We start from the raw sequence: 25,312 nt of genomic DNA on the forward strand, positions 1-25,312 counted from the left end.
TTATCCATAGTTTCTCCACGCCGATAAAAATCACCTCCGTCTGTCATCGTTGCTGGGATTATTATCGAACCTCAGCTTGTCACAGAGTCGCCCCGCTAGTCGGCGACGCGTTTCTAGGTCTCCTTCCCATCGTCAGGAAAATCTTAAATTAGGATCTCCCTTTTGCCAATGAGAAAACTTCCTCTCGGAAAAGGGGAGTGACCCGGTGAGATCATGTGACTCGAAGGGAGAAGAGCCAGGTTGCCTAGCAACCTGAATTCATCCACTTATCCCCAGAATCCAAAGGCTAAAACAGGCTCTTTGTGGGCGGGAGAGATGCCTGCTGTGTGGCCCGAGGTGGCGTGCCAAGCTCCTCTCTGCCTCCCGAGTCGGTGGAGGGGACCGGGCCCTTTCAGCGGAGCCAGTATTGGGGCGTACGTTGGTGGGCCTTTATTTCTGGGATCCTTCAGGCTTTGGACTGGAGCCAAGCTGATTAGAACTTACTCATGATTCTGGTTGTGGGACCCTGGGTAAGTTATTTTATGTCTTTCAAACCTCTATAGAATAGCTATACCATAGAATATGATATAAATAATAGCCTACATCTATATAGCACCTACTAGGTAGCCCTTTACTACTTAGCTAATCGATCCTGAGAGGTAATTGGCATTATTATCCCCATTGGACAGATGAAGAAATCGAGGCAGACACAGGTGAAGTGATTTGCCTAGTCAGTGTCTGAGAATGGACCCCAATTCAGGTTTTCCTGAGTCTAGGCCCAGCTCTCTACACGCTGTAGCGCCACCTGGCTGCTTCAATATTTGTTCTACATTTCTTTGCAAGGGTATATTATAAGGAAAGACAATATGTCCTCTTTCAACCCGGGAGCCCCACGTTCTCGGGGTTCCCTTTGTCCAGGTCCCCGGGAGGGGTCTCTTTCCCCCAGAGGGCTGCATCTTTCTACCCCAGAAAGTTGATTAGGCCCCGGCCCCATTTCTTACCAGAAAATGTTCAATTTGTTTCCCTATTTTATATATTTGTATACCTGGGGTTACAGAAAAGTTTCTCAAGTGAAAAGGGGTTCATGAGGGGAAAAAATTTAAGAAGGCCTACACTAATACAGGACTAGGTGCTCCCCTCATTAGCTCTGCTCCTTTTAGAATAAGCCCAAGGCAACTAGATGACACAGTGAATAAAGCACCAGCCCTGAAACCAGGAGAACCCAAGTTCAAATACAACCTCAGATACTTAACATTTACTAGCTGTGTGACCCTGGACAAGTCACTTAACCACAGTTGCCTTGCCAAAAAAAAAATAATTAGTCCCATCTGCAAAAGGGAGCTGGCGAGGGGCAGACAATCGCCACGGTCACTGATCTGGTTAAGTAGCAGAAGCCAGATTTGAACTCAGACCTCCTGGCACTGTGGCATAACGGAATGAAAGCGAGGTTCGAAGCCAGGAGGCCTGGGTTTGATTCACAAACTTATTGCCTACTCATTTCTTGCATGGCCTTGACATCCTTTCCCTTTCTGGGCCTCAGTTTCCCCAACTGTTAAATGAGACCGAATAAAAGTCTTTTCTAGTTCTGAATCTATGGTCCAGTGACCCCCGAGACCCCGAATCCAACGTCCTTCCCGTCAAACCTCGCTTCCTTCGTCTAGATGCCTCCGTCTCCTCATCTGGAGAATGGCAATAATGTTGCTACTACTAGGAATGGGCCCATCATAATGTGATTATTGGGATAGAATCCTCCTGGGTTAATAATAGCAGCAGTCTATGGTGGGAGGAGCTTGGCTGGAGCATTGGGGATGATATTAATAGTAAGCATCTTGGCTGTCTATGGAAATAGCTCACGAGGCAGCCCCCGCCATCGGCATCGTGGAACTCTTCTCCCGATCCCCCTCTCCCCCATCAAAGGAAAGACATGGAGGAGGGAAGCCGTTCCCAGAAGATTTTAAAGAAGGGGGAAAATATCACCCCCTCTCCTTCTGGAAGCGTCTCCCCGGCCAAGATGTGACCGGGAAATTATTTTCCATCGTCTAGGCCAGAGCAACGTGCCAATGCACACTCATCTTCCCAAAATGGAGTCACCACGCTGACCCCTCGCTCCACTGGCCCTTCCTGCTCTGTTCTGGCCCATTCCCAGAGAGTGGTTTAGGACTGACGAGCTCTTCACCTTGCCGCCCACTCCCCCTCGAGCTCTCCGGCATTTTCACTTAACCAGGGCCAGCATTTGCTCCGGGCCGGGGGGAGGTTTGGGGGTTTGAAAGGTAGATGGGGGATGGGGAGGACCGGTCTCCTAGGGCCCTTCTCTTCCACAATGGGGAGGCACAGACCCGCTACTCTAATGCCGTACGGGGACCAGTTAGGGGCTGGGGCCAGGTAAAAGCCACCAAAGCTCAGGTGCTGACCTTTCAGGCGGGCCTCGGGGGTCTCGGGAGAGCCGGCTTAATGAGAAAATTATGGCAGCTATTTTCATCACCTTGGAAGGAAGCGGAGAAGACAAGAGGTCAGAGGGAGTGTGTCGGGGGGAGGGATAGTGACAAAAATCTCAACTATGCATCTTGAGTTGTTCCTGAGACTCCTTTTCTCTGGCTCGATGTCCCTCCGCCTTATTCCTCCTCCTCCCCAGCCCCGCTTTGGAGAGCAAAAGCTTGTAGCAGTTGGCTTGCTCTCCTTGAATCCGCAAAGATTCAAGGGTAGGGAGGAGACTCAGTGGCCTTCGAGACCACCCGTGCCCAAAAAGGAATCCCCGTCATAGCAGAGCCGCCAGCCAGCCAGCTGCCAGGCCGGGGAAGCCCACCTCTTGTCAGGGCAGCCCTTGCTACTTCTCATCAGGAAGTTCTTCTTGACCTCCAGCCCAGGCCCGCCTCTGTACCTTCCCCTCGCTGCTCCTGCTTCAGCCTTCTGGGCCCCAGCAAAAGAAGCGTGCTCTTTCCTCCACAGGACGGCTCTTCAGATACTTGAATGCGTAACTCGCGTTCCCTCTGAGGCTTCTCTGCTCCAGGCTCGGCATAGCTGCTTCTTTCAAGCCGTTCTCTAGAACCGAGACCCCGGCCTTCCCTGATTAATAACGCCTCTCTTCTGGGCACTGCAGCTCAACTCTGTTATTCTTAAACCTCGGGGCCCAGGACAGTCCCGACAGGGGCCGACGGTAGCCGAGTACAGCGGGATCATGACCTACCTGTTTCTGGAAGCCATGACCCTAAGTGCAGGCAGATTCACTTTTTGAATGGTGGGGAGGGGGTGATGAAAAGGCAGCGAGGTGGGGTAGTGGATAAAGCGCTTAGGCTGGAGACCCGAGTTCCTATCTGACCTCAGACATCTGTTAGTCTGTGTGAGGCGAATCACTTCAACACTGTCTGCCTCAGTTTCCTCATTTGTAAAAAGAGAATAAATAATAGTGCCTTCCTCTCAGGGATGTTGTGAGATAATTAGAAAGTGCTTAGCACAGTACTTATACATTTACCAATTTTATGTTGTCAATATTATTATTATTAGACTTCCATATCATTCTGCTGATTCGCTTCTGCTCACAGTCCACTGAAATCCCCAGATCCTTTTCAGAACAACTGTGGTCTGATGCCATTGAGGTCTTGCCTATTTTGGGCTTTCGATTCAATTCATAAAAAAGCAATCCAGTTTAACGTAGGTTTTTAACATATTTAACATGTATTGGTGTATCTGCCACCTGGGGGAGGGGATGGGGGAATGAGGGGAAAATTTGGAACAGAAGGCTTTGCTAGGGTCAATGTTGACAAATTATCCGTGCATATGCTTTGTAAATAAAAAGCTTTAATAATTAAAAAAAATGATCCAGGACATTCGATGCCCACTCCATATCCCTCTATAACACACCATTCCAGGGCTCAACAAATATTGTCTCTTGACAGATGATGGCATTCTGCCCCCCACACCACCCCCTGCCAATCTCCGCCAATAGGGCCATCCATTCATTCATCAAAATTAAAGAAATAGTTTGTAGGGCCCTAGCCCCCTAGATCGAGCACGGGACAGGATTTCATAATCCTAGTTTAAGCCACATCATTTCCCAGAGGAGGAAATTGAGGCATAATGCATTGAAGGAGGTTTAAAAATAACATGGTTGAGCTGTAGTGCCCAGAATTGAAGTGATCTGCCCAGGATCACATGATAAGTGTCTGCTTTTTTTCCCTTGATTCAGAGCCCACTCTGCCACTCTCTACCTGTCTCCTGTAAGGAATCTGCAAGAGCCATTCTATAGACAGACAGCCCTCGGGGGTGGGGGGATGCACAGGGATGGGGGTGGCCGCGAGTGAACCACAGAATCTCCCCCAGTCCCTTCCATAACAGCCTCTGCAATGGGACCGTTAATATCCGATTTTTATTTGGAGCCGTCAGTGAGGGGGACCCCGTTACCTCCCACAGCGGCCAATTCTCCATTTGTACGACCCTCGTTCTTCGAAATACTTCTCTCACTTTCAAGTTGCACGAAGCCTGAACTTGTCGGACTTCCTCACTGGACATTTTCCTCCAAGTTGATCACAGACCGTGTTTGACCAATGACTCCTTGGTCGTGGCTGTTGAGCCAATCAGATTTGAATCCACTAAACTGTGCTGTGGTTGGGCCCACGTCATCTCTTCAGCATTTCCAGAAGAACAGCTTGAGAGATTGGGTCAAAATCTTCCCTTGATCTCAGGGGGCCATATTCACACCAGAGCTGATTCACTTGGAGTCCGTGGACTCCAGCATGTGCATGAAACAATTTCAAGGGATCTATGAACTTGGGTTGCGGGAAAAATCCATCACTATTTTAACTAACTTCTCCTCAGAATGAAGTCTTTCTTTCAATCATGAATTTAACAAAAGATCCTTATTCTGAGAAGTGATCTATATGGGCTACACCTGACTGCCAAGGGATTCCATCATAGAAAAGGTGAAGAAGGAGGGCTTTATCATCTAACCCGACAGCAGACGGGGAAACGTTTCATGTACCCTGAGCTGCTCTTTCCTAACGAAGTCCCGCTGCTCCTTTTGGATCACTGCTGACTTCTCTGACGTTCGCTAGCCAGCTTTGGTACCATTTCAGCTCTTGACAGTCTATCGCGGATTGCTGAGAGTCGCTCAACAAGCCCGCTCGCTCATTCTTTCGGTACCGAAGGACGGGCTTCCCTTGCCCTTGGATTCCATCGTGCCCCGGTTACAGAACCGCCAAGACGTAGGGCAAGACAGGGCCGTGTTTTGATTTCCGTAGGGAGCCATTTCTCCTGTCTTCAGAGATACAGTCTAGAGAGCTGTGAAGTCCTATCTGGGTCTCCTGATAATCTGAGCAGCATCTTGAGCCCCCTTTGTCTAGACTGAGGCCTCCCAGCTGCTGTATCTGGAGAACTCTTTCAACACCTCCTCCCGTCCCCTCCCCCTCATCCCACTCCCACTATCCCGGGCAGCTGAAGCAGGAAAGCTCTCCAGCTCTTTGGGAGCCAGGATGCCTGCCCTTCCCCCACTCCGCCCCCACCCCAGGGGTAAGGTCCTTGAAAAGAACGGGATCTGGATCATCTAGCAGGAAGGGCCTGCTCACCATCCGGAAGGATTTCTCAGCCTGCCGTAGGGTGAAAAGCACTAGGTCTGGAATCTGAAGAAGGCTTTAAAATCCTAATTCTCAAATCTCAAATCGAGCCTATTTATTTCCCGGCTGTATCCCTGGGCAAAGACGCTCCTGTCTTTGGGGTTCTGTCTGTCCTTTGGTAAATGAAGGGTTTGGGTCGTGTGGTTTCTAAGGTCTTTCCATGGTAAAGTCTCTTCCAGCTTTGACGTTCCCTATTGTAAGGCCCCTCCCGGTTCCGATGTGCCGGCTCCAAGTCTTTTCCAGCTCTGGAATTCCATCATCCGTCATGTCATTTTAATGAAATCTTTTTTTCGCCATTCATGTCACTTCCCCAACCCAAAACATCCAACCTTTAATTGCTAAAAGACTAAAGTTCAGGCTCCTTAACCCAGCACTCAAGGCTCCTCTGGAGAGTTTGGCCTCAACTTCCCTTTCTAGTCTTATCTTCTAGCCTTAATCACCAAAAGGGTACGGCTTCAGTCAAACCCATCTTGTTGGCTTAAAAAGGCCAAGGGAATCTCTCTTCAGTCATCCCGGTTTCTGTCTTGCCACTGGCCCCAGCTGGCTCTGGAAGGAAAAGTGAGGCAGGTGACCTTGCCCAGGCCTCCCTCACGAACAACTCCCCAAGACCAGTTCTTCACTCATTCCCACCGACGCTGGCCACGGGCAGCCCCATTACTTTCCTCTGATGTAATGAGCTAAGAGGTCTCTCTTTTGTGACCCAATGGAAAGGAAACCACTCAGATCTTGTGGCAAGGGGTACCCCAGACCTCCACTGTCGTCTGTGTCGGCCTGAACGAGCTGTCTAAGAAGCGAAGAAGGCCCTCCACGGGAGCTAGCGGGCACTCTGAGCGTAGCGGAGTCACTTCCCTGCTGTAACCCGAGAAAGAAATCGGAGAGGAGACACTCGGCAGCTGCTTGTCTCTTCCTTTACTTGGGCAGGTCAGCTGTTACCGCAGGTCTAAGCTAGCAGCTGGCCTGGTCAGCTTCCTGGGGGAGAGGTCAAATGGGATTCCAGCTGTCCCCATCACAGAGCTCACGGGCCTGCTCGGGTCCGGCCAGCCCCGTGTCTTAGCTTGCCTTATTCTCCCCCTTCTGTGGCTACCACAGGGGGGAGATGGTTCGACTGGATTAACACAGCCCTTTGTCGGAGAAACGGAGAAGGCTAGAGTTAGAGAGGCCATTAAAACAGGGAACAGGGGATGTTGGGGTGGGGAAGGACTCCCGGAATATAGAATGTCACTGCTGAAAGGAACTTGCAAACAGAAAGCTATTCGCAGATCTGGAAAGGATTTTAAGTAAAACCTAGTAAGATACTCTCGTTTTAGAGATGGGGAAATTGAGGCTCCCCAGAGAGAAGAGACTTGCCAGCTGGTTAGAGGGAGCTGGTGGTGTAATGAATGGAGCCCTAGGGAAAGTAGAAAAATCAGAGTTCTAATCTGGCTTTAAATACTTCTACCTGTCAAGTCACTTCATCTCTGTTTGCCTCAGTTTCCTCAACTGTAAAATGATGATAATGGTACCAACTTTACAAGATTGTTGAGAGGATCAAATGAAATTATATATATATTTCCCCCTGAGGCAATTGGGGTTAAGTGGCTTGCCCAGGGTCACATTAGCTAGGACATGTTAAGTGTCTGAGATCAGATTTGAACTCAGGTCCTCCTGACTTCAGGGTGCTTTATCCACTGCACCCCCTAACTGCCCCAGTGCTATACATACATACATATATATATACATATATACATATATACATATATACATATATATATATATATATATATATATATATATATATATATATATATATATATATGAGTGCTTAACACTGTGCCTGGCACACAGTAGGTGCTATATAAATGCTTATTCTCTCTCTCACTAATTAGTGACAGAGTCCTCAAATCCAGGATTTTTGAACTCTTTATCTAGCACCTCTCTGTTGCCCTGAGTTGTCCAATTGCCGTAGCTGCTGATAGAGGGGAAGGAGAGGGACTGGAAAAACAAGATTAAGGTGCTGCCTCTGGGGGAGAAATACATTTGGTAGGGAAAAGGCTGATGTAGCTCTTCCCCAAAATACTAGGAAGCTGGGAAAAGAGCTCCAAAGGCCAGAGGAACTGAGAAGAGAGAAGGCTCGCCTTCAGCACCTCTCTAATAGGAGAGTGCTTTAGTCGGCCCCCGAGATCCTTTCTAGTTTCAGCCATAGGAACCTAGACCAGTAAAGCGGGTTGTGGCTGGCATCGCAGATCCTTTCCCCCTCCATACGGCCCCCTTCGCTCAGCTTTTATTTCTTTAAACCTTAAACATATTTACTTTGTAAAGTGAAAATCAAAATCAGTTCCCACAGCCCAGGAGTTCCAAGGGGGACGTGTGTGAATCAGGCACCTGCATGTGCCTCCTACCCTGGTACCTCCCCTCCCCTATCCCATCTCTGGGAAGGGAAGGGAAATCATTTGGCAATATCCGGTATAGTGTTTGAATGGAGATATCCTGACTCCAAAGTGTGTATTCTCCCCCCTCCCCTCAACTAGGACATTCTGTAACTCTTCAAGTCATGATGAAGGGGAGAAAAGTGGGTTCAAATCCTTGCTTTTAGTGTTAACTCTTGTATGACTTTAGAAAGGTCCATCCCTTCTGTTGCCTCAGTTTCCTTCTCTAAAATTGAGAGCCAGGGGAATCTTGAGGATTCCAGGCTTTGGCTTCTCTTTGAAACTGATTTAGCAGCAGAAAAAGTCACCCCCCCCCAATGATTCCTGCTCACCCCTCCTTCCCACATCTCACCCACCCCCTTTCTCAACAGGAACTGAGTAAGTCTGCAACCTACATCCTGTGTGACCTTGAGCAAGTCCCCGATTTCTACAAATAAAAGTTGTTTGAATAGATGATCTCCTGTAACCCTCCCAGCTCTAAAACCTATAATCCCATAGGCCCGTGACACACACAGGGAATGAATTAGGCTGCAGCCCAAGAAGTTATCCCAGGGGATTCTATGGGTAGAGATGTGTCTTAAAGGGGAATAATTCTTGAATCCCAAGTGGACGGGAGTCATACCCACTGCCGTCTGTCCCGTGTACGTGTGTGGGGAGGCTTGAGGCTGTGGCAGAATCCCCATTCTCTCAAAAACTCCTTTGTCGTGTATTTTTGCTCATGGAGAAGGTCAGCCTGAGGTGGTAGCAGAAGTGGCCAGTGGCAGGGGCTGATGGGATCAGCTGTAGAGCCTCAGTGGGGGAAGTGGGATAGATGGGCAGGGAGGAGAAAAGGGCTCTGGTTTGTATTGATTGATCCCCAGAAGCCAGGAGTGAGGGGATCCGTAAAAACACACAAGGTTCGCTCACTCCGCCCAACCCACCATTTGCTGAGAGATTTTGCTACGAAGCAGCTGCCACCGTGGAGCTTAAAAGGTCCATCTATTGATTGAGATGTTTAATTTCCTATGAAGAGATGAATCTATTTGGCTTAAACAAGAGCTCTGGGGCATCGCTACCCCACCGCTGCCTTTCCCAGAGCTGGTCTACGTGGTCAATCCATCAGCCTCACTATCGTCCTCCTCTTTCTCATTACCCCATGAAGCTTAGGGCTCTGGCTCAGGTCATAGGCTCATCCCTGTTGGCATTTGGGCTCAGGAGCTGCTGAAAGTAGGAGCATTGTCAGAATCAATTCAGAAGGCAGAATCAAGGATTTCAGAGCCTCCCTATAGGGTCTTAGAACACAGAATGTCAGAGCTGGGAGGATCCTTAAAAGAAGGGATGTCAGAACTGGGAAGGGCCTCAAGCTAACTCCTTTAATGAAACAACGATTAAAGGGGACGATAAGAAGTGGATTTAATATGTGAAAATATATTTAGAAGAATTGTTTAGCCTGTATTGGATTACTTGCTGTCTAGGAGATGGAGGAGGTAGAAAGGGAGGGAGAAACAATTTGAAACACAAGGTTTTGCAAGGGTGGATGTTGAAAACTATCTTTGCGCGCATTTTGAGAAATAAAAATTTTGTATAAAAATGAATCGGATCGAAACCCAGTATTCCTTTGAGCCCGAAGCTTCCTGACTTCAAGGCTGGTCCACTATCCACTACGGTAGTCAGCCTTACTCAGTGAGGCTGGGTTTCTGTCCGCCGGGCCACCGTACTTATCTAAACATTTGCCAACGGGCGTTATGGGGGAGTGAGAAAAAGTCAGAGGATAGGTAATATCAAATCCCTGTCCTACCTCTCTCCCCTAATCACATGAGCAGATGAATTGTGGCTATCACTTTCCTAAACCTTGATTTCCCAATAGGCTCCTCCTGCTACCCAGCCTACCCAATGAACCCGTCCACACAAAGAAAATCAGTTAAGCAGAAGCATCCAGCACAGCGGCCCTATCCAACGGCATACGCGACGTTCCCCAGCCACAGGCCCCTGCCTCTCTGGGGAAGGAGGCCTCCTGTTTTCCAGGACTGAGATGGTTACCCTTATTCACTGCGAGTTTCCTCTCTTTTCCAGAGAGACCCAAGATATACGAAAAGGAGACAGACCTGAATAAGACACAGCCAGTGTTCCTGGGCAGGGAACACATCCTCCGCTGTACGGCAAGTGGAACACCCCCGCCTACGTTCCAATGGGCTTGGGAGCCCTGCCTCGGCAGTGATAGTTGGTGAGTGGCTTTCTTCCTCTCTCCAAGCCCCGGTACGTGCAGATGACCCGGGGGTGGGAGGGCTCTCCTCCCCGCATAGTGGCCTGTGTTTGCTTCGACTACCTTGGGACAGGGGAGCAGCTCTGGTTCCCATTCTCTACTGCCTTGAGGCTTACAACATGCTTTGCTCACATCACCTCTGTGAGAGGGAGCACAATGGTTAAGGAGTGGGGGTTTTTGCTCCCAATCTATGATTTTATGAGTGGGAAACACTGTTTGCTGATGCAGATGGACTTTCAAAAAATGATTTACTATTTTTATTTCCCCCCAATTACATGGAAAAACAATTTTGAATAGTCGCTTTTAAATTTTGAGTTCCAGATTCTTTCCCTCCCTTCTTCCCTTCCCTACCTCCAATCTGTGCCTGAGACTACCAACGGACATACTTCTCTGCGTCAAATGCTACTTTTACAAAAAACGAATCGGCTTTTACAGTACAAAGAGATTACAAATAAACGCAAAAAGGTCCATCTACATCCTTTACGCCTCAAAAGGCGATAAATAGCCATCAGCCAATTCAGGAGAATTGTCTAAAGACACAGACCTAAGTGAAGACTTAGCAAGGAGATCCTAAATTATAAAGGAACCAGAGAACAAAGAAATGGCTGATAATTATGTGAAAGCCAATGATAATGAGATGACAGTGTACCAGGAGATCAGGGATACGGGTAAAAGTGTTCTCCAAGGAAAAATCATATCAAGAAAAGAGAAATAGAAGACATTAATGAACAGAATATGCATTTAAAAAATTAGAAACCCAACGAATAAATGTATCCAAAATAAGACAAAAGAGGAAAATTGGAAAATCATGGGAGAAATAAATTGGTCCATGGAAAGGGAAGCGCTTCACAGTTAGTATGTGTCAGAGATGGAACTTGAAATCAAATATTCTTGACTTTGAGGTGAGCTCTCGATCCACTCTACTAATCTGCCTCTTAGGGCAACATTTATTATCCCCATTTTGCAGATGAGGAAGTTAAGACTATGAGAGATCCCACAGGTATATGTCGAAGGGAAGAAATTTAACCCAGGTATCCTGATAGCAAGTCCTCTGGTTTTTGATTACACCGTCCATAGATGGATTTTATGAAACATCTTGGCTACTTCTCTACAGTGGGGAAAGCAGAACCCCTCTGTGCTCCCGAGGGACTCCGTGGCCAGAAAAGAGCCCCTTCCAGCCAACTTAAGTCTTAGATCCCCTTGCAGCCTTGCACCTTATCTCTCCTCACCAGATGCTAGAGAAGGATCTGTGGGGGGAAATGATCGAGTTTTCCCTGCCCACCTCCTCCCTTTCGATGCTATTTCATTTCCTTTGCTCTCCTTCCCTCTCCCTCGGCCATTTCCAGATTATCACCAGTGCTTTCCATCGGTCCCCTGAGCTAGGAAATACCTATCGTGGGTTTGAAGGGAAAAACAAACTTTTGAAATCATTAAGAGCCTCAGTAAGATGGGGATCCCACCAATTGACCTCTCCTCAACTCTCCAAAGACCACAAGTGGTAGGATTTTTAATCACGTGACATTCTTACCCGTCATCTCTCAGAGAGGAAAGCACTGCCAACTGAGGCACGTGGAGGGGCAGGAAAGGCTTCTTGCAGAAGGTGGGATCGGAACGGAGTCTTGAAGCAAGCCAGGGGTTCAGAGGCAAAAGGGAGCAGAAGGAACACTGCAAGCGCAAGATAGCCAGGGCAGAGGTACAGAGATCGGAGATGGAGTGTTCTGGGCGGCTGGTACAATCCCCTCAATGGCACGGAGCAAGAAAACGAGGCCTAGAGGGGTAAAATTGGAACCGTCTGGCTCCCAATCTGGAGCTCTTCCCACTACAAAATCAAGATATCTATTACCCAGTTTCACCAAATGGCCCTGTCTAGAGGGAGCCCCGTGAAAGAAACCTGTTTATTTCTAGGCCAGCTGGTCATTAGACCGTGAGGTGCCTCCCCGTTCTGGGAGAAGGCGAACTTCTGCTACAGTATGTGCCCCTGAGGAGGAACTAGGCCCAAGTGACCAACCACTGACTTTTGTGCCACTGGGTCGGGCTTTGAGTTTATTTTCTGTGTGGTAGAAGAGAGCGTGGTCAGAGGAACCAAAGAACAAAGAAACAGCTGATAATTAGGTGAAAGACAATGATAATGATATGACAATGTACCAGGAGATCCGGGAGCTAAGCCATGAAGGGAACTAGGGATTCTGAGAGGGAGAGTTAGGGAGGGAGAGCATTCAGGGAGGGCCAACAGGAACAGTGTACAGAGAATCAGGGAGCAAGGCTACTTTGGCTGAAACAAAGAGTGTGGGAAGGGAAGGAAAGGAAGGGAATGAGCATTTTATAAATGCCTCCTGTGTACCAGGTACTGTATGCTAAGCCCTCGCAGGTGTTATCTCATTTGATGATTTATCTCTTTTTAAAAGGGAGTAAATGCAATTGGGGCAACTAGGTTGCACCACAGCGGATAGAGCACCAGGCCTGGGGTTAGGAAGAATCATCTTCCCGAGTTCAAATCCGGCCTCAGATGGGCACTTACTAGCTGTGTGGCCCTAGGCAAGTCACTTACCCTGTCTGCCTCAGTTTCCTCATCTGTAAAATGAGCTACAGAAGAAAATGGCAAAGCACTCAAGTATCTTTGCCATTTGTACTACCCCCCCCCCAAAAGGGGGTATGACCCAAGTGGGGTCATAAAAATTTGGACACGACGATAGAGAGCGGGCGGAATCATCACGAAGTCTTGGCAACTGATCAGAGATGGGGGCTGAGAGGAAAAAAGGTAAACGAGGCTAATTTCTTCAGGTTGGGAGCCTGGGTGACCGGGGAGACGGCAGTACACAAACACTCATGTTAAGAATAGAGGTGCGTTAAGTCTTTAGAAAACAAATGTTGAAAACTATCTCTACGTATATTTGGAAAAATAAAGCATTATTGAACATTTTCAAACTAGAAGAGAGCTATGATTCTAGAGTCATGGGGGTGGGGAAGTAAAGAGGCTTAGTTCTATATAATTGGAAATGCTTATGGAACATCCAGGTAGAGAACTGGGTTTGGCAAGGCCCCAAACTCCAGCTTCTGGAATAAGAACTCACTCTTTGACAAAAATTGCTGGGAAAACTGGAAATTAATATGTCAGAAACTCGGCATAGACCTACCTCTCACCCCCCATGCCAAAACAAGGTCAAAATGGAGCCACGATTTGGGCATAAAGGACGATACCATAAACAAATTAGAAGAACGGGATAATTTACCTAGCGGATCTTTGGAGAAAGGAGGAATTTATGACCAGAGAAGAAGTAGAGAACATTATGAAAGGCAAAACGGACAACTTGGATGACATGAAATTTAAAAGTTTCCGCACAAACAAAACCAACAGAAATAAGATTAAAAGGGAAGTCCAAAGCCGGAGAAAAAAATCTTTACAGCCAAGATTTCTGATAAAGGTCTCGTTTCTAAAATAGATAAAGAACGGAGTCAAATTTGTAAGAATGCAAACTATTCCCCAAGTGCTAAATGGTCAAAGGTTATGAACAATTTTCAGATGATAAAATTAAAGCCAGTTATAGTTATATGAAAAAATGCTCTAAATCACTATTGATGAGAGAAATGCAAATTAAAACAACTCCGAGGGACCACCTCACACCTCTCAGATTGGCTAAGAGGACAGGAAAGGATAATGGTAAATGTTGGAGGGGATGCGGGAAAACTGAGACACTGATGCATTGTTGGTGAAGTTGTGAAAGGATCCAATCATCATGGAGAGCAATCTAGAACTATGCCCAAAGGACTATCAAACTGTGCGTGGCCTTTGACCCAGCAGTGGGTCTATATCCCAAGGAAATCATAAACATGAGCAAAAATGTTTTTGGTGGCTCTATTTGTGGTAGCAAAGAAATGGAAGAGGAGCGGATGCCCATCAGTTGGGGAATGGCTGAACAAGTGGTGGTCCATGAAGATAATGGAATATTGTTGTTCTATAAAAAAGAATGAGCCAGCAGATTCGAAAGGCCTGGAAAGATTTATATGACCTGATGCTGAGCGAGACAAGCAGAACCAGGAATACATTGTGTATAATAACAGCAAGAATGGGCAATGATCAGCTAGGAAAGGCTTGGTTCTTCTCAGTGGTTCAGTGAGCCAGAGCAATCCCAATAGACTTCGGACAAGAAATGCCATCGCAACCAGAAAAAGAACTAAGGAGACTGAATGTAAATCAACACATGCTACGTTCACTTCTTTTTTCTGGTTTTTTAAAAAATTCTCCCATGATTTTCCCCTTTTGCTCTGATTTTTCTCTCTCAATGTGATTCATAAAGTAATGTGGATTAAAAATAAACTTACTACAGTAAAAAAGAAAGCGGTATCTGTCCCCGGTCCCCTGAGAGCCTTACTCGCCTCTTCTCTCTTCCTTAGCCCGCATATCCAATCAGCGCCAAGGCTTGGTGATGCTGTTTAGGCGCCATCGAACCATCAGTCCTCTCTCCTCCCCATGGCGGGACCTATTAGCGGCTTCTAGAGGCACAGCCTAGCATAGGCTCAGAAGGGGGGTTAGGAATGAGCTAGTCTGTCCCCACCCCAAGTCCCAGCTGGCGCATCAGAAGCAATATAAGCATCTTCAACATTTTCACATCAAATACAAAGTTCTCGAGAGCGAGCACTTCATAGAATCACAGACTGTTAGCACTGGAAAGGACCCAATGGGAGACCCAGCTGGGATTCGAACCCCTAGAAACAGAGAGCTCCCTAGAGGGAACAGTATAATGCATGGGCAAAACCTTGCCTCAGATCAAAGAACTCTTATCTAGATTCACAGCTGGAAAGGATCCTAGAAGCTCTCAAGTCTAAGCCCCTCATTTGAAAGAGGCCCAGGAGGGCGAGTCCCTGGACCAGGGTTATCCTGCTGGTATCTGAGATAGGACTTGAATACAGATCTTTCCGCTCTACGCGGTGTCCTCTCTCTCACACGCCGCGTCCCTGGGGGACCATATCCTCCCCTTCTCAATCTGTGGAGTTCTTTCCCATCTGTTGGAATCCAACCTTAATGCTTCCTCCTACAGGAAGCTTGCCTTGAGCTCCTCTGCCCCTTGGCTCTTGCGTAGGCTTTTGCCTGTCATGTATTCCCATGCGTTATTTGTGTTTGTGCAAGTCTGAGCAAACTCAGGAAAGGGAAGACAACTGTCCATGTTTACACACAGGATCCTAAATCTGGAGCTGGAAGGATCCTCAGAGGCCACCCAGTCTAACACACTTTCTTTTTTACAGGGGAGGAAACTGAGGCCCCCAAAAGGGGAAGGGATTTGCCCATGGTCCCAACTCTAGAAATGGAGTTCTCTCTCCAACTCTTCTAGAAATGGAAGAGGTCTCAGAGGCCACCTAGGCCAATCCCTTTATTAGACCAAGGGGGAAACTGAGGCCCAGATATGGGAAGAGATTTGCCTAAGTAATAGAGCCAGAATCTGAAGCAAGTTCTACAAAGCCATAGCCTACTTTCTTCACCGTGTCACAGAGCCACGGGCACCGTTCTTCCAACAATTAGAATTCATGAGTCTAATGGGTGATGCCCCTAGCATTGGGGCGGTCCTCCTGAGACTGGGGCCAGTGAAAGAGAAATGAGAAGGCTAAAGGGGAGCGGGCGAGAGACCCCCTATCTCCACTTCCCACATCAAGCCTGTGGGGTTGCCACTTAACTCAAGTGATGGGAGGCCCACATGTGTCTTCACTCAGGTGGCTTCAAGAATCTGCTTCTAATGAACCATAACCTGAACAAGACTCGGAATCCTTCCCTTCTTTTCCCCCAGGTGCAGAGAACGAGGGAAGAGAATCGAACTTTCTAAAACTACTCTTGAAAAAGGCCCGTCTGCCGCCAACCAGATCCAGTCCATCGAGGAGATGGTTATATCACACGGGGATAGGAATAAGGTACGTTCCAGCTCTGCTGGGGCAGTATTTGTGACCTCCTGGCCTTGTGGGGGGGGGGGTCAGACAGGGAGTGGCCTTGCCTCATTTTCCCAGGCCCACTCGCTCACTTTTCACATTCCTGCAATTTTCAAGGCCTGGGTTCTGGGTTAAGTCTTGGCCATGTATAAACATTGAGTTTTTTGGTGGTGATGTCACCTTCTCTTTTTAAGAGCCCTCGTCAGGGGCTTCCAGGGCCTTGGAGTCTTGAGAACATCCAAAGTGCGTGTCTGCATCCTGGGACGCTTTGCTGTGGTTACAGCCGCTCTCGGTGGCTCACGGGATCTTAGGCTAGGGGCGTTAGGGGGCACGGCAGTCACGGGTCATTTGGGGGGCTTAAGTGGTTAACAGAGAGGTGACCACAGAACCATATGGTAGAGAATTTCTTTTTTTTTTAATTAAAGCTTTTTATTCACAAAGCATACACATGGGTAATTTTTCTAACATTGACCCCCGCATAACCCCCTGTCGCCAATTTCCCCCTTCTTCCCCCCCCACCCGACAAGCAGTCCAATACGTGATACGCATAGAACCTCAAAGAGCTTAGCTGTCAAGTAGTCCAATACCCTGCCTGAAACTTGCATCCACTGCTCACTCTGTAACAAATGCCCTCCCCGCCGAGGCCGGGTGGCAGAAAAACCCTACCGCCGAGGAGCCTCCAGCCTTCTGATCCGAATGGGCATGGAAGAGGGGACGGGACACTGGCTCGGGGAGGCCCGGAAGGTGGGAGGATGATCGCTTGGGATGGGGTGCTGTGAGGAGCTGGAGGAGGGCGGCGGAGATCTGAGGATGACCCCCAGCTCTGAGGCTTTGTGCAGTAGCCTTGGGGCCTTTCTGACTCCCAGCAGAGGGTGCTAAGCTTTAGTCCACTAAAGATCCTCTTTTAGCATCTCCGGCAAGTCTTCCCGCGTCCCCAGGTGGTTCATTCCCCGCTGAAACAGCCGAGGAGTTTTTCTCCTTGGGATCCAAGGGATTCAAAGCTTTTAGAGGAAGGAAGAAGGAGATGAGCATTTATTAAACACCTGATGTGTGCAGGTACTTTTACAAATATGGCCTCACTTTCTCAAACTTGAACTTGGGTTTACAGTGCCCGCCGGCTGCAAAGACCGGTGTCGTTGCCGTCGTAACCTCTGGAGCTCGGTGGCACGGCCTAGCCAAGGCTTTGGGTTCCATCTCTCTGCAAATCGGGGCCTCCGCTCCGTTCCGTACTCTTGAACTGATGCCCTGCCGGTCCCCTTCAGTCTCGGGGCATCTCGGCCCCCTCCCACCTACTTTGCATTCTGAATTTCAAACTGGAAGAGATCTTGGAGGTCAACCACCCCAACTCCCATTTCACAAACAAGGAAACTGAGGCCCAAAAGAATGAAATAATTTACCCAATCTCGAGTTGAAAGGGCCTCCAAAAAATGGGAGAAGGGATGAACTTTTGTGATTTCTGAGGCTGCTCCCAGCTTGAAATCTTGGATCCTCCCTGAGAGCACTGGAAAGGAGAGGGATAGGTATCATAGCTATTTCACACACAAGAGGAAACTGAGGTAGGAAAGAGAAAAGTACTTGGTCCAGGGCCCAGCAGTGAGTCTGGTTCGAGGCCTCCTCCTTCCCTCCCCACAATCCCTTTCTCGGGTCTCCAGAGACCCGATACCTCACAGCAACACGGCCACACTGTCCGAGCCGTTCCTACCTGGATAGTGGCCAGGCCCCGGGTCGTCTGACCAAACGCCTGGGGATTAGGGCTAACTGGGATGCTCAGGCCATCTGGCATTTCTCAGGGAGGCTTTCGCACCACGTTTAATTTCAAACAGACTGGGGAGCTGGGGTGGGCGGTGGTGGAGGAGGAGAGCACGGAATCAGACTGATTGGAACTTCTCGCTCCTGCGTTGTGCGTTACCAGCCAAGCGGTATGGGCCTGTGTCACTGAACTCGGGGGCCATCGAGGCTGGGCTCTGCTTTCGAGAACGAGGGTTCAATGGCTGAAACTGGGCTGTAGGAGAAAAATGACAGCTAGCAGGAGGTTCTCCTTCCCAGAATCACGGGATGTCAGACTCTTAGAACAGGGCCTCAACGCTGATATTCCCTATTCTCAGGCTCCTCCCTAACGGGTTGAGTGACCTGCCCAGGATCACAAAGCTAGTAGATGTGAAGTGTCTGAGACTGGATTTCAACTCAGGTTCTCCTGACTTCAGGGTTGGTGCTCTATCTGCTGTGCCATCTAGCTGCTCACTGCTAAGCCATTTTCGGGGCTGCTTTCCCACGTTGGGGGGCCTACCCGTCACCCACATCTCACCTGTGGCTCCACAAAGCTGTAGCGCACGTAGAGGCCACAAGTTGGTAAGAGCATCTTAGCGGATGGCACCCCAGGTTGAGGGTTACCAATGGGCCGCAGATACAAAGGCGAAGTAGGAATGTGTCTTCTCCCGGCACGTGGAGACCTCCTCCGGCAGAATGAGCGGATGAGGAGAATGTATTCCGACGGCCTCTGAAGCAGGTGCCGTGGGGCTCTTAGAGCCCGATCGGGCACGGAACACGCCAGGATCATCTACTGCACCCCGACCGTTGCCAGCCATTCTGACTCCTGTCCTGTCATCAGACTTCAATGGCTCAGAAAGAGAGTGAGGCTCATGACTTGATGCATCTCTGCTTCGCTTAAATCCAGTTCACTCACGAGTCGAGACATCACCCGTGATGTTATCGGTCCTCTTTGAGAATGGACGGGGCACGATTAGGACGGGGGCAGAGCTCCAACTAGGTTTTTCCTGCCTCGGAGGCCACAGCTCTAGCACACTGGAATCGGGGTGGGGGGACGGTGGAGGAGTTCAGACTAGGCCTCTCGTAGATTGTGCTGCTTAGCCAAGGAACCAACATTTAAGCAAGCCGCCATTGATGGGGTAGAAGTAGATTTGAGAAAAATCCGATTCTTCCGATTACTTGGTGATTTGTAGCTTACGAAGCAATCTCCACCCATGCTCTGATTCTTCCTTATGTCACTATCAAGAAGGCAGAACAGGGATTGTTATCCCCGTTTTGCAGATGGTGAAACGGAGACCCCACGAGACAGTGATCAGTCACATAGAATGTCTCCGAAGCAGACTTCCAAAGTGTTTTCTTCCTTGCATCCTCGTAAAAGAGTCACCATGAGGATTATTAGTCCCTTTTTCCAGAGAAGGTTCAGCAGAGGAAGTAAGTTCAATATCACACAGTGTTTACACATAGTAAGTGGCAGCCCCAAGCCTAGAAAGCAGCTCTTCTACCTTCAGATACTGTCTACTTTGTACCGCGCCAATGCTGTCCTTCCATGTCAAGGCAGGAGACCCATGATTGCTTCAGGAATGAGTCAAAGAATCTGCACTTGGCCTTCTTTCTTCCCTTTCCCTCCCTTCCCCCTTCTCCCTCTCCTCTTCATCCTCCTCCTCTTCCATCCTATCCTAGTGACCTTTGAAGAGTCCCTTCTTCTTTTCTCAGATCTGGAATCTTACTCAATTTCAACAGGTTCCAGCCCCCAAGGGAGCCCCTGGCCCTGCTTCCCTCCCTTCCTTCTTCCCTCCCTCCGCTGGACTCATTCAGATTCAACCCAGAGGCCACAGCTCTCACAGGACATGTCCCTTGATGAAAACGCCTTATTAAAAAGAAAAGCCAGTGAGGCACGGCTCAGATTTCAGCCTGCATCCCATTGTGTTCTGAGCTGGATTAGCTGAGGGCCTCTCCTCTAGAGCTTTGAGATGGTATCACTTTTCCCAAGCACGGAGGAGACCTTCAGCCTGAAATAAAGTCAAGGCAATTGATGGTTTGAATCCCCACATAGCCCTACCAGTCATTCATCCGGCCTTGTTTGAGAACAATCAAGATGTGAGGGGCCTTTCTGGACTCCCTTGTAAACAAGGATGACCTAAACTCAGACCCTTTTCTCTCTTGCTGGATACTCCCCCCCAGGAAAAGGAGATCAAGGCTTACCCAACATCCTCCCTGCTCTTTACTTTAGAATTCTGCCCAGTTTCCCAAAGGCCAACTGAGCCACGTATCAATGCGGGAATTCAATTGAAGGAGAACTGATGAGACGCCTATGCGGCGCGAGGCACTCTGCTGCATGCTGGGGGAACGGGTGATAACCAAACTGCCTCTGCCCTTAAAGAGTTTCTGTTCATTCAAGGGATACCGGACATAGACCAAGTAAACAGGAAGTCATTTGGGGTATGGGAATGGAGGCTAGAACAAACAACTTGCGGCCATCATGGAGGCCAGTGGAGGGAAAGAAACAAAATTGGGAGCTTTGTTGTTCAGCGGTTTTTCAGTCACGACCAACACTGAGTGAGCCCACTTGGAGTTTTCCTGGCAAAGACACTGCAGTGGTATGAAGTCCGGGCTCGCTCCCTGGAGGCCTCAGGATCAGCCGGAGTCAGGAGAAGTAAAAGTCCTTGGTCTTTAGGGGGAGAAGGGAAAGAAGCAGGCAAACTACCAGGAGTTTAGCCAAAGATCTCTTCTCGAGTCTGGAGTCCAGAATCTCCACCTCTCTCCTCCTTGTCCTGCCGCCAAGTGAGACTGGCTTGTCTCACCCCGCCACCCCCCCTCCACCCTCGATCCTCGCCTATGATTATCTGTATATACCAAACATTGAGTAAGCACCAATGGTGAGAAGAGCCATTTTCCATACATATGCTAATAGTCATTGTCTCCCATCGAATAGGTGATTAGCCTTAAGTGCTGGGTTGGCTGATTCCAGCACACCTGTCCATAGTTTCGGCCCTTTACACGGCGGTTCGCCGTTTTCTTCTCCGACACATTTTACAGACAAAACTGAGGGGAAAAGGGTAAATTGACTTGCCCGGGATCATACAGCTAGTGGCTGAGGCCATATTGGAACTCAAGACGAGTCTTCCTGATTCGGGGCCCGGCACTCTATCTGCTGTGATATCTAAGTGCCCAGATTTTGTGCCAAACAGGATTTTACTTTAGAGGATGGTTTCTAGAGTGCCAGGCCCGAGTCAGAAAGACTCATCTTGAGGAGTTCCAACATGGCCCCAGACACTGAGCAGCAGTGTGACCCCGGGAGAGTCGGTTCATTCTGTCTGCCTCAGTTTCCTTATCTATAAACCGAACCAGAGAAGAAAAAAGCCAACCCCTCTAGTATTTCTGCCAAGAAAATCCCAAATGGTGTCAAAAAGAATCAGACATGACCGAATAACAGCAACGTTATCTCTAAGACCTGGGATAGGGTAGATTATTAATAAATGCTTTATTACCGATTGATTGTCATATACTAGCTATGAGACCAAGGCACCAAGTCGCTTTCCATTTCTGAGCCTCAGTTTGCTATTTTGTAAAACAAGTCATAGAACCATAAAATGATGTTATTTTATGATTTGATTTTATGATTTTAGATTTGGGGACCTTAGATATAATTGAATCCAATTTTCTTCACCTGTAAAATGGGAAACTGGGTCTCATAGGGGTCAAGAGTCTTGCCTGAGGTCATATAGGGAGTAAGTGGCAAAGAAAGGATTTAAACCACAATACTACTTAGCACTTGTTCCCATATGTCAGTGTGTATACGGCCACAGTACGAGGTCCATCACAAGGTACTTGGGATGTTTCACTTCGATGATCTCCAGTCAGACAAGTAGAAGAGAGAGGCAGCTTGGGATTCCCAGGCACATCTCCTCTTCTTCTTTCTCAGCATGGGCCCACTTGAGGGTTCCAAGGCAATGTTTGGGCACAGAAACTGGTTCTTGGCTTGGAAGGTCTTTCACAAAGGAGGGGAACCAGCTTTGCTGGCTAATGAGGAGGGAAATAAGCCTTGGTGGAGTCCAGCCCTGGGCTTGCCCGGCGGGGGTTAGAAGTGGGTGCAGAGAAGAGACTGCTGGGATTGCTCAGTAGATCTGAGTTGAGATTCTGGCTCTGCCACTGAGCAGTGTTACCCTGTCAATTCTCTCCGGGCTACCCAGGGAGTTGAACTAGGTGATTTCTGAGGCCTTCCAGTTCTCAATCTGTGATTTTAGGAAGGAGAAAAGAGTGAGCAGTAGGATGGAAGGGGAGGTTTCCACTGTAGGAAGTCACTTCTTCAGGCCTCAGTTTCCCTTTCTGTAAACACCATCTCTGAGATCCCGTTAGCTCTCAAATCTCTGAGCCTGTGTTCATCGGGCTCAGGCTCAGCATCCTGCTCTGTTTCCCGGCCGTAATTCCAATCCCACATCCTAGAACACAGTATGGACATCTGAAATGCAGCTCGGCCACGTTGGCCCATTTTTAACATGTGTGTCCCTTTTCTCAGTGTCAAAACACTACCCAACTCAACATATGGAATTGCCGGGGCAATCAAATGTGCCCCTCTCATTTCCAAGCCACGGCCGTATACCCGTTTGCACTCATTATTGGGGAATGACTGACTAGGCCTGGGTGGGGAGGAGACGGGCACTGAGTCGGGTTCCCGGGAAGGGCCATTAAGAGTTGCCCATCTTGCTTTGCCTTCTAGGATGGTCTCAGTCCCCTGAAGGAGCCATCCCCGACAGGGTGGCATAGGCCCCGTTTCGAGGCCTGGTTTTGCCTCTAATTAGCCAGGATTTTAGACAAATCATCTCTTTAACCTACAAGCTCCTTTGAGGACCTTCGAATAATCGATCTTGAGTTGGAAGGGGTGAGTCTTGTCCAAAAAGGAGGAAACTGAGGCTCAGTGAGAAGCAACTTGTCCAAAATCATACAGAGCCTGGATCAGGAAAGTGGGAAGAGGAAACTGAGTTAGGCCTTGAAGGAATTCAGAATTCTAAGGAATAAAAATGCGTTCCAGGCAAAGTCTCGGCAAAGTCGTAGATGGAAGCAGGAGACGGAATCTTGAGTCCTGGGAATGAGTATTCAAGAGGTGTCTTTAGTTAGATTATAGGGTGCGTTAAGGGGAATAATGTGGACGAAGTCTGGAAAGGTAAAGCCAGGCAGTCTTTAATCCTAGGACAGCAGTGGCTCCCCCGGTGGGGACTAAAGATGATGACATAAAGAAACGAAGAGGGTTATGTCTCAGGAATATTCATTTGGCACCTGCGTGGCTTTGACGTTTGCAAGGGACTTTCCATACATTATCTCATTCGGACTTTACAATAACCCTGGAAAGGAGATATCTCTCTGGCTTCCCGGAACAGCCTTCTAATTGGCTACCGTCCAGCTTCTTCCCCCTCCAGACCATCCTCCACACAGCTGCTAAAGGATTTTCCTAAAGAATAGGCCTAGCCGTGCTACTCTCCTGCTCAGGAGGCCTCGCTGGCTCCCTATTGTCTCTAGAAGAAAATGGTAACTTTGGTTGTTAAAGCCTTCGCGATCTCTCCCCGAGCTGTCTTGTCAGCCTTGTTGGATATCATCCCTCCTCTTGCAATCCGGCCAAACTCAGCTTCTCTCTGTTCCTCACAGGGGACTCTCTCTTGGCCAGTTGCTGTGCCTCGGAATAGGTGGTGCCCTATGCTTAGAATGCACACCCTCCTTCGCCTCTCCTGAGAAGCTTCATTCAAGGCTCAGCTCAGTAGCTTCTCATAGAGTCTCTCCTTTCCTTTAAGATGCAGCTCAAGTATTGTCGTCTTCTGCACGAAACCTTTGTAAAACCTCACGCTCGCCTGATGGCTTCGGCTGCTTGGGCCCTTCCTCCCAAACTACTTTGCATTGGGTTGGTTCTGCCTACGTCTGTTCTCTACGTACGTAGGCGTGCCCGTGTCATTTCCCTCGGCGGGACGCAAAGTCCCCGAGAGCAGGGATTGTTTCGTTTTGGGGGTGCACGTATTCCCGGTGCCCGGCACGTAGCCCGACACTGGGCAGCTCAGCAGATCGGCCAGTCGCCACAGGGATCGAGTCCTTTTTTTTCTACCTTTCTCCCTGCTCCTTAGAGAGAACACTCATCTTTACGCCTGCCAAAGCTAACCCTAGGAAGGGAAGTGTTCTGCCCCAAATCCTGGGCCCTTCTTGATGTCTTTGTTTCTTTTTTCTCTTTCTCTTTCTGTTTCTCTGTTCCTTCCTTCCTTCTTTCTCTCCTTCCTTCCCTTCCTCCCTCCCTCTCTCCCCTTGTCACTTTCCAAGCCAAATGGAAATGAAATTTGAAGAGCTACGTCTTGACTAAATACAAGATTAAGTGAGCATTGGCTGTCAAGTTTTGGTTAATTACACCTTCAGTGAATCCAGGTATATTTAGTGTCACGTCTCAGAAAACACACGCACACCAAACAAAAAGCCCCAAGTGGAGGCCCAGCCCTGCCGCTGACTCCGGGCGGGCCGCGAGCCTTAGTTTTCACAGTCACGAATGTGGTTGACCGGGAAGGTGGCGGTGCCCTCGTTCAGGAAGTTAGAAGGAGAGGAGTTCTGCAGAATCAGAGCCTGCCACATAGTAAGCACTTTAACTTTAGCTTGTGAATTGAATTGAATTGCTGACTTGAGATACAGGGTGCCCAGTGAGAAATGTCCAACACGGCAAAGCTCTGTCTAGCTAAGTTGACCTTAGCTGAGTAAATGTCACTTCTCTGAGCCTCGATTTATCCTTTCGTGTGAAGGACGTTGTTTCTAAGTCCCCATCCTGCCCTGCGTCCTATGAAATAAGCTCTTATTTGTCCCCAGATAGACAATGCAAGCGAAACGGGGAAGTCTTTAAGGGATGCCGGGATTGTCGGTCAAGGTCGAAGGGCCCTTAGAAGCCACTGAGTGCGGTCTCTTCGCAGAAATGGAGGCACAGATCCATCGCAAGACTTGCTCAGACTCACACGTCTAGTACTGAGGGAGTATCCGAAGCTGACTTTTCCTGACTCCAAGTAGTGCCCTCAGGAGAGGCGGGAGGGGCAAGAAGCATTTATTAAGCACCTACTATGTGCCAGGCACTATGCAAAGCATCATATAAATATGGCATCATTTGATATGGATTCTTGGAGGGAGTAAATGTTTAGTTTTTAAAGGAAGGGGATGATTTGGAGCAGAGGATTTGGAGCCTGGAAGGCAACATGGGAGAAGAATAAAGGCAGGAGGGCTTAAAGCAGGGGTCCTCAAACTACACTCCCCACCTTCCCCCCTGGGGCCAGATGCGGCAGCTGAGGACGTTTATCCCCCTCCCCCAGAGCTATGAAATTTCTTTATTTAAAGGCCCACAGTACAAAGTTTTTGTTTTTCCTATAGTCCAGCCCTGTGACAGTCTGTGG

At 48.6% G+C, this 25,312-nt stretch overlaps 1 protein-coding gene across 1 annotated transcript in view; it reads left to right on the forward strand.

Moving 5' to 3' along the window:
* Window positions 1-25,312, forward strand: part of LOC127543051 (vascular endothelial growth factor receptor kdr-like) — a 194,835-nt gene that overhangs the window by 106,896 nt on the left and 62,627 nt on the right. The window contains exons 10-11 of the mRNA XM_051969017.1: window positions 10,043-10,193; window positions 16,010-16,130. Of these exons, the coding sequence (XP_051824977.1) occupies window positions 10,043-10,193; window positions 16,010-16,130 (272 nt within the window). The remainder of the gene's footprint in view (window positions 1-10,042; window positions 10,194-16,009; window positions 16,131-25,312) is intronic.

The sequence above is a fragment of the Antechinus flavipes genome, chromosome X, assembly GCF_016432865.1.
Source record: "Antechinus flavipes isolate AdamAnt ecotype Samford, QLD, Australia chromosome X, AdamAnt_v2, whole genome shotgun sequence".
NCBI classification, from domain to species: Eukaryota; Metazoa; Chordata; class Mammalia; order Dasyuromorphia; family Dasyuridae; genus Antechinus; species Antechinus flavipes.